Genomic DNA, 9686 nt, shown 5'->3' with positions numbered 1-9686 from the left:
GGTGGGGTGGGGGGAGGGGGAGTATTTGTCTCTTTACTTGGAATACATGACTTGGGGGCTCGAGCAATGGGGTTGACGATTTGTCTCTTCCTGATTTGTGGGTGGTTGGCGGGTGCTCTGGTGTGGTTTGCTCCTTCTTTCCTATCAAACATCTATCGTCCTGATCTCTCCTCCTTCTTTTTTGTGTTTGTTACTCTCTTGTAACACCTCTAATCTTCGGCACTTATATGACCTTATTATGTTGCAAGTGCCGTAAAACACTTACTAAAACTAAAAAAGAACTCTCATTTTTCGAGCTGGTGTGGAGCTTGATTTGCTGAGTACTAAATTATTTTTTCGTGGTAATAAATTTTTTCAGGAAATATTGCTGGACACCCTGCTTTATGCTGTTGGGAGCGCCGTAAAACCTCTACTAAAACAAAAATCTTCCTGATTGGTCTCGGCAGAAAGACGCCCAGTTCCTGGACTTCCGGCTGCACAAATGGCTGGAGACGGACAGGGAAGGGGACGAGGACGAAGAGGTCACGCCCCGGGGGTCGAAGGTCGTTCAGGCGGCCCTGGAGGTCGCGCGGCTCTGCTCCAACATGACGCTCTTCACAAAGGGAGGCGGCTGCTTTCAGGTGACACTTGTGATTGGCTGATTGGTTGGGAAGGTTTTAGGCCCCCTTCGACACAGTTTACTCAGTCTTTTAGGTGGTGTAACTGAAATTGAGGGCAAGCGAGGCAGGGGAAGGCCCAGAACAACATACCTGGGTAACCTAAACAAATGGATAACAGGGAAAGATCAGGGAAACCTAGTTTTTTTTAGAGCATCCGAGCAAAGGAATGAATGGAGAACCATGATCGCCGATGTCTGTTGCAGATCTGGCACGGGATGATGATGATGAACTGATCCGTGTGTGTGGGTGGTTGACGGGTGCTCTGATGTGGTTTGCTCCTTCTTTCCTATCAAACATCTATCGTCTTTATCTCCCCTCCTTCTTTTTTGCGTTTGTTACTCTCTTGTAACACCTCTAATCTTCGGCACTTATATGACCCTATTGTGTTGCAAGTGCCGTAAACCACTCACTAAAATTAAAACTAAAATCGATAAGAGTAGGCTTCGGTTGCCACCAGTGCAAAATTCAAAATTTCCTACCTACTGAAAATGTTTGGTGTGTCCCACGCGCTCATTTGACCTTATGCAGTTGCAAGCGCCGTAAAACACTTTTTTTTACAAAAAAAAACCACCAAAAAAAGTTCAATCTGATTTGTGTGTTTGTGTTTTCCCGTCCAGAGGTCGGAGGAAGTGATCGGTGCGGCGGTGGCCGTCACACAGCACGTGGGCTTGTTGTCCGACTTTGGCCGCACCCTGCAGCGGCTGACCCCTGACCCAAGGTCGTTTGCTTGGTTGTTTGCTTGTTTGTTTGGTTGTTTGTTTGTGTGTGTGTGTTTGTTTTTTGGTTTGTTTGTGTGTGTTGGTTTGTTTGGTTTGGTTGTTTGTTTGTGTGTGTGTTGGTTTGTTTGGTTTGGTTGTTGGTTTGTGTGTGTGTGTTTGTTTTTTGGTTTGTTTGTGTGTGTGTTGGTTTGTTTGGTTTGGTTGTTTGTTTGTGTGTGTGTGTTTGTTTTGTTGTTTGTTTTGTTGTTTGTTTGTGTGTGTGTTTGTTTGTTTGGTTGTTTGTTTGTTTTTTGGTTTGTGTGTGTTTGTTTGTTTGATTGTTGGTTTGTGTGTGTTTGTTTGTTTGGTTGTTGGTTTGTGTGTGTTTGTTTTTGTGTGTGACTCCTGACCCCAGGCCATTTTGTTTTTGTTTGTTTGATTGTTTGTTTCTTTTGTTTGTTTGTGTGTATTTGTTTGTTTGTGTGTGTTTGTTGTTTGTGTGTGTTTGTTGTTTGTGTGTGTGTTTGTTTGTTTGTGTGTGTTTGTTGTTTGTGTGTGTTTGTTGTTTGTTTGTGTGTGTGTCTATGTTGGGTGTGTGGGGGGGGGAGGGTGTTAGGTTTTTAAGAAAATATTAAAATATATTTATGATTTGTGAAACACAGTCCTGTTTTTCCCCCTTTCTCCTCTGTTGTTTCTGTCTGTGTGGGTGGTTGGAGGGTGTCACTGGTAGGTCCTACTTCTTTACTTTCCCTCTGTTGCTTCTGTCTGTGTGGATGGTTGGAGGGTGTCACTGGTAGGTCCTACTTCTTTACTTTCCCTCTGTTGCTTCTGTCTGTGTGGGTGGTTGGAGGGTGTCACTGGTAGGTCGTACTTCTTTACCTTCCCTCTGTTGTTTCTGTCTATGTCTGTCTGTCTGACTTTTCCCCAGCACTAAATGACTGTTATCGTGTCCAGACTCCAAACTCCAACTGGCTGGCGGGTGCTCTGGTGTGGTTTGCTTCTTCTTTCCTATCAAACATCTATCGTCGTTATCTCCCCTCCTTCTTTTTTGTGTTTGTTACTCTCTTGTAACGCCTCTAATCTTCGGCACTCATATGACCTTATTGTGTTGCAAGTGCCGTAAAAGTCTTGCTAAAACTAAACTGCCCTTCCAGGCTGGCCTCCAACGCTGAGATCTGCGGCAGTCAGATGGGGAACTTTTCCTCGCAGCTCAACATTATCGCCACCGCTCTACAGAACTCGGCCCAGTCCGTCGAGGTAAGGGTTCGAGTCTCGGGACCAGACAAATGTTTTCTATTTTTAGCTTTACTCTATATAACTCCAAAGGTCTTGTAACTAAATTCCTGCATGTGGTTGAATGATGCGTCTGATGTGATGTGTTCATTTTGTCAGCTTTACTTCTCTTTTCATATAGTGAATTTTAATGAGAGTGATATATATAATTTAAATCTTTTATGTATACCTGCATGTGTTTTTACGGTCCTGTACAGCCAAGGAAAATTTCCCTCTGGGATAATAAAATCTTATCTTGTCTTATCTTATCTTATCTTATCTTATCTTATCTTATCTTGCTACAAGCGACAGTTGCAGGACATTGCTGTAGAGGAACTCAGCTCAGGAAGATGGGAAGTTACTGGGCGACAAACAACATGCGCTAAATGTTGACCAATTTCAGTGTTACAGTTAGCTCTACTTTACTTTGACTTGTTCATCCTCTGCTGCCGTTAAGCGTCGAGGGGAGATGCACTTTTCTATGGTGGTAGGCCAGCTCCGCAGCTCTTTCAGTTGGGATGTTATGTTTTCTCAGGGTTTCCTTGACACCCTCGATCCACTTTTTTTTTTCTCGTGTCTTCAAAAATGTTGCTTTCTGGGCTAGATCTAGTTCTAGTGCATGTAACCCTATCCGTACGCTCCGGGGTCATTTTGTACCCCCGGGGTCATTTTGTACCCCCAGGGTTGTATTCTTCACATTTTAGAATACTTCTAGTGCGAAGATCTCTTTGAAACTTTCTGTATTTTTCCAAAAATCATTTTGACAGACTGCTATGCAAAGCGTATGGATCGGATTAACGAGTAGATTTCCTCTTTAGAAAATGGTGGAACAGAATTCCCCATGTCGTATGGATACGATGGTAAAACACGACATACGGATAGGGTTAAGCAACTCGCTGACGGTATATTTTGAAGTGAAAGTGAAAAGTTTTTCTAACAGTGGACTGAGAACTTTGTCTACTGAGAACTGTGTCCACTGAGAACTGTGTCCACTGAGAACTGTGTCCACTGAGAACTGTGTCCACTGAGAACTTTGTCCGCTGAGAACTTAGAACTTTGTCCACTGAGAACTTTGTTCACTGAGAACTTAGAACTTTGTCCACTGAGAACTTTGTCCATTTGTCCACTGAGAACTTTGTCCACTGAGAACTTTGTCCATTTGTCCACTGAGAACTTTGTCCACTGAGAACTTTGTCCATTTGTCCACTGAGAAATTTGTCCATTTGTCCATTTGTCCACTGAGAACTTTGTCCACTGAGAACTTTGTCCATTTGTCCACTGAGAACTTTGTCCACTGAGAACTTTGTCCATTTGTCCACTGAGAAATTTGTCCATTTGTCCACTGAGAACTTTGTCCATTTGTCCACTGAGAACTTTGTCCACTGAGAACTTTGTCCATTTGTCCACTGAGAACTTTGTCCACTGAGAACTGTGTCCACCTGTGTCCCCCCCAGGGCGACCGTATGCTGGCCAGGAACGCCTGCAATCTCCTGCACTCGGTGCGCCAGCTGTTCCTGACAGCTGAAGCTGTGGCCATCAAGGTAGGCACGCCGCCATTTGTTCACAGTCCAGCCTGCTCTAACGGCCACTTGTCTAAGATGATGGGTGGTTGTTGGGTGCTTCTCTGTGGTTTGCTTCTTCTTTCCTATCTAACATCTATCGTCTTTATCTCCCCTCCTTCTTTTTTGTGTTTGTTACTCTCTTGTAACACCTCTAATCTTCGGCACTTATATGACCTTATTGTATTTCAAGTGCCGTAACACACTAAAATTAAACTGTCCAAAATGACCACCTGTCTAAGACAATCACCTTTCCAAAACTATCACCTGTACAAGACGACCACTTGTATAGTCTCCCTATACATTGACTATGCACATAATAATTGGTTGCTTTTAAGGACAAGCGGGCTAACCCAGATTTCGGGGTTTCCAGAAATCTTGACCTACACCAAAAGTGGACATTGCCCTACCTATAGGAGAAATTTGGTTTCATTGGTGTGTATATGTTTGGTTATAGAGAAAACTCTCCTTGATTTTTAAAGAAACTGAACAGGGGTACAAAACCTTGTCCTTCGATTTTCTAAAACAGCATTTTTCGCTTAAAAGCGACCATATAACAAACGCAGTCCTCCTGTACGTTGACTATACACGTAACATAACAAATACGTTGACTATACACGTAACATACTTTACTTTACTTTACTTTACTTTTCCGATCCAGCGGCCATTTGGGTTCTAGCCCTTCGGTCTGTCGATATGGCAAAGAATTGACAGGTTTTAATCAGCTGTGCTTTGTCGCTGTATAGAGTGTTTCCGATGTCTGGGGAGGCAGGTAGGTAGGTGCTACGCAGGTCACAAAGTGCAGGGCAGTTAAAGAGGTGGTGTGGTACTGTTTCATCCTGGCAGTCGCACAGCGGGCAGTCAGGTGGGGTATCCTTGCGGATCCTATTAAGGTAGGAATTTAGTGGTATGTGTTGTGTTCGCAGGCGAAATATCGTGGCTTGTTCTCTTCTACTCAGGGAATTTATTGCATCTTTAGAGTTGGGGGCTGTCATGTGTGCAAATACAGTTCTTCCAGTTTTGCCCATTGCCCATCCATTCAGCCACTGTTCCCTGGTGTTGCATTTGATGATGTTCTTGGCTGTCTGTTGTGATACTGGGTTGTGTGGTTGTGTTTGTGATGCTCCCTTCTTGGCAAGGGTGTCTGCTCTGTCGTTTCCTGGGATGTTGCTGTGGCCAGGTATCCACTGTAGTGTCAGGTCGACGGCATAGGTCTGTAGGAAGGTGTTGATTGTTTGAGCCACAGATAGGCAGGCTGGGCTTTCGAAATTCATGTTTTCCAGAGCTTGGAGTACTGACTTTCCGTCTGTGAAGATAATAGTGTTCTTGATTTTGTTTGGATATATTATGAAAATGTTGGTCAGGTGGAGGATTGCTGCTTCAATGGCGATTGCCTCAGCCTCGTAATTTGTACAAGAAGTACCACATGCGTCAAATAGCTCTTCACATGTTTTGTCAGGATGTTCAATTCTTACCCCAAAGCCTGCGTTTATAGTTCCCTTGAAGGCTGACCCGTCTGTATAAATATGAATTGAATCACTAGGGTAGGAGTCAATTGTCTTCAGAGCTGTTGTCTTCAGTTCTACTGGGTCACATTCCTTTTTCACTGTCTCTTTTATGAGGGAGGTTTTGATGTTGGCGTTCTTGATGTTAGTGTTTGGGGGGAGTTCTGGTCTTAAAGGTTTCAGCATTTCTCTTTTACATGGAAGATGGTGTTTTTCTGCTAGTTCAGTGGCTGTGTCAAGTATTGATCTTCCATGAATCCGTTTCTTTGGTCGTCTCTGTTCAATTATTTTCCTGTTTGGGTGGTTTTTCTCCAGTCTTTTGTAGCGCTCACTCATCTCTACTACAGCTGCCTCTCTCCGCAAGTCCAGGGGTTCCAGGTTCGTGTGGATTTCACAAGCTGCAGTTGGAGTGGATCTCAAAGCTCCGGAGATAAATCGTACAGCTTGGTTTTGAATTTTGTCAAGAGACCTCTGAGTTGGTTTGCTGCAGATTGTCTGTAAAGTTAGGTTATATTCCATGGCAGATCGTACATAGCCAACATATAGCTGTCTGAGTGCATCCTTGTCCGCTCCCCATGAAGTGCTAGCCAGTCGTCTGAGAAGGTTAAGTCTCTTGTTGGCCTTCGTCTTCAGGTTCCAGATACACGTAACATAACAAACACATTGACTATACACGTAACATAACAAACACATTGCCTATACACGTAACATAACAAACACATTGACTATACACGTTACATAACAAACACATTGACTGTATGTGTATTTTCCTCCCCCTGCAGGGTGTACAGGAGGCGACCAGCATGGATGAGATGACGCAGGAAGTGACCTCACTCATGTCTCGTTGCCGCGACAACCACCAGCGCTACCTGCGACAGGAAAGGGAGACGAGTCCCGTGGATGATCTCGGCCTCCGCAGGGTAGAGCTCCACAACCCGCCCTTGATGGCAGCCATGTTGGATCTCCCATGATGCTTTGCTAGCGATACAGGATCCAAGTTTTGATTATAATCTTTATTTTTAGATTTATTTTTGGGCTGGTTTGTGCGGTGTAGTAGGTTTGTAGTGCGGAACCAGATTTGGAAGATTTCGGTTCAAGTGTCAGTTATTGTGTAAAGCTGAACTCTTTCACTGCCACGAGCTGTGTGTCACGGCTCTCCACTTCCTGCCTCAATGCCACACCTACTTTTGTAATACGGTCCATGCCGGCTTTAAGCACGGTCATCGGTAGAAAGCTTAAGCGTGCTTAAAGCCGAAGCGTGCTTGAGTGCGAAGTAGACATAATCCAGAGATTTTCATGTAGAAAATTCCCCGTGCTATTTCCCTTTGTTTGTAAGTAGGCCTATAGCGTCCCGCAAAAGTGTGCACTGTTATTTAGACACCCGCCATGGTAGTTTTTGTTCGCTTGTTTGTTTTTGTTTTGTGGTCGAATGGGAAATGAAAACTTAATTTAGCCCGCTTGTCCTTAAAAGCGACCAACTATTGTGTAAAGCTTAACGAACCATGTAAATGGTCTCTTGGAGATTTTTCTGAATAAAAAACAAAACAAAAAAAACCTCATCTGATTGAACTGCTGAGAGAAAAGTCAAACGTTAGCCCACAGTAACGTAGATACTATTTATAGCACAGGCTCACTCCTCATTTCTATAGAGAACCCGCAGATGGAGCTCGGTAATTGTCCTCCTTTCCAGCCCCGTGCACATCTATTTTCAGCCACGCTTGTTCCTCCCACCGTCCCAAGAGCGTATCTTCTCACTTTAGGTGGGTACCGAATTTGCGCCTTTTTGGAAATTAGCCAACCTAATTAAACGTTAATTTTCATAGGACCTTATTGTGTTGCAAGTGCTGTAAAACTCTTACTAAAGCTAATTTTCATGATATTTGTTCATTTACTTTTAGAGATTGGTATATGTTATTATCTAAACCTCATTACAAAGATACTACATCACTTTTTAGAATGCACGCCTCTTTTTCTGAACTACTGCTGTATTGGCTGGGGCTGGGGTTAGGGGGTGCACAAAAATGGCAGGGGTGGGAAGGGTTAAAGAACAGATTATATATATATAGTTGACCTATATCTTCCAGTTACACAAGTAGATGTGTGTGTGTGTGTGTGTTTGTGAGTGAGAGAGAGAAGCATTCCACTGTTGTTATGTATTATGTGTGTGTGTGTGTATGTGTGTGTGAGTGAGAGAGAGAAGCATTCCACTGTTGTTATGTATTATGTGTGTGTGTGTGTGTATGTGTGTGTGTGAGAGAGAGAGAGAGAGAGAGAAATATTCCACTGTTGTTATGTATTATGTGTGTGTTTGTGTGTGTGTGTGTGTGTATGTGTGAGAGAGTGAGAGAGAGAAAGAGAGAAATATTCCACATATTTTTGTACAGTACCAGAAAGTATCCAGACTAATTTTAGTCAAATTGAGGATCTCTGTCGATGTCTGTCCAGGGACTTGCAATTTCCAGTTGACTTTCCCAAATAATGATCTCCCTATTCAGTATTCTTTATTGGAAATTCTGTTTTGTTTTATTCAGTTTTACTTTTAGTGTTAATTATAATGTAGTAGCCTACTATGCATTTTGACATTTTAGTAAATCGTATTTCGAGCCTCGGTTCGGACACGCATTTTTTCGCCCCCTCCTGCCCACCCAGCAGTATTGGGTACCTGACTTCGAGTTGGGGAAGTAAAGGCGGCGTGGAAAGGAACTGGCCACCCTACAACAATATGCCGAAGGCCCAGGAAGTTGTCTCACTAACAAGACAATCCCCAATTTTCACATTCGTATGCGGGAACAACTTTACTTTTCTATGCATTTTGAATTTTTTATAAATCGTATTTCGTTCTAGTCCTGGGGGATAAAGTATGATCTGACCTTGACATTTTATTATTACCAGCGAGTCAGATGAACGTTTGCCGTCCATGTTCTGTCTCCGGTTCTTGAGTCTAGCGATCTCATCCGCAATCAGTTTTCAACTGGCGCTGTTGGATCCATAAATCTCCACGTATATATGGGAGACGAGATACTCTGTATTTTTGGTTTCCTAAATGATATTTTATGTTCTTTTTTATATGTCTATATATTTGGTCGCTTTTAAGCACCAGGGGGCTATCCCGAAAAATGCTGTGTTGAGAAAATCGAAGGTAAAGTTTTTGCCCCATGTTCAGTTTCTTTAAAAGACAAGGAGAGTTTTCTCTATAACCAAACAAATATACACACCAATGAAACCAAACTTCTCCTATAGGTAGGGCAATGTCCACTTTTGGTGTAGGTCAAGATTTCTGGAATCCCCTGAAATCTGGGTTATCCCGCTTGTCCTTAAAAGGACCATATTATTATATATATATCTATCCCCGTAGGATTATACGATTGTATGGCCGCGGCGCGGCCGCGTTTTTTCGCGTAATTCTGCAACATTTGCATAATTTTGGATTCCCCGCGTTTTTTCACGTTTTTTCCCCTAAACAGTGAATGAACGCCTCGCCACGTGACTAAAGGGAAATAATCACCGTAATAACTCTCATTTAAGAGAAAAGCTGGTTATTTCCCTTGTTAGAAGATCTTGGTTATGGGTTGGGATTTTGTTCCTTGAGCATGTTCAATTTTTCAATCCGTCAAAAGTTGTTGTTCTCATGTCTGCTGATGTTTCATGTTTGGCAGGTGTCCCTGGTTTTAGTAATGTGCCAGCATCAGAGGTCCAGATGTCCTTTTTTTTTTTTTTTTTTACATTTTTCTTTCCTCTTTAGAGATCTAGAATCTAGATCTACAGCTGAAAGTTACAGAGATTATATTTTTTGGTTGTTTTTTTTTCTGACTGATGTGTATAGTTTTTTTTCCAAATACACAACAAATTACTGCATGAAAATCATGAAAATTCTTTTGCTGAAAAGGTGCAAAACGTATCGCGAATGGTGTTACAGCTTAATTTTTGCTTAATTTTGCTTTTTTTGTGCATAATTTGGCCATCTAAATTTGCATAATTCAACGGGGACAGATA

The 9686-nt window shown here is 42.6% G+C and overlaps 1 protein-coding gene across 1 annotated transcript in view; it reads left to right on the top strand.

The window, feature by feature from the left end:
- The window catches only part of LOC101852205, a gene marked incomplete in the record, with an annotated part of 40547 nt that extends 33585 nt beyond the window's left edge, over positions 1 to 6962 (top strand). Inside the window, 5 exon segments of the mRNA XM_013086773.2 lie at positions 447 to 620; positions 1277 to 1377; positions 2512 to 2614; positions 4084 to 4170; positions 6476 to 6962. Of these exon segments, the coding sequence (XP_012942227.1) occupies positions 447 to 620; positions 1277 to 1377; positions 2512 to 2614; positions 4084 to 4170; positions 6476 to 6664 (654 nt within the window).
- Positions 6963 to 9686: the final 2724 nt, after the last annotated feature.

Source organism: Aplysia californica, unplaced genomic scaffold (genome assembly GCF_000002075.1).
Source record: "Aplysia californica isolate F4 #8 unplaced genomic scaffold, AplCal3.0 scaffold00502, whole genome shotgun sequence".
Lineage (NCBI taxonomy): Eukaryota > Metazoa > Mollusca > Gastropoda > Aplysiida > Aplysiidae > Aplysia > Aplysia californica.
This window is presented reverse-complemented; position numbering and strand designations above follow the sequence as displayed.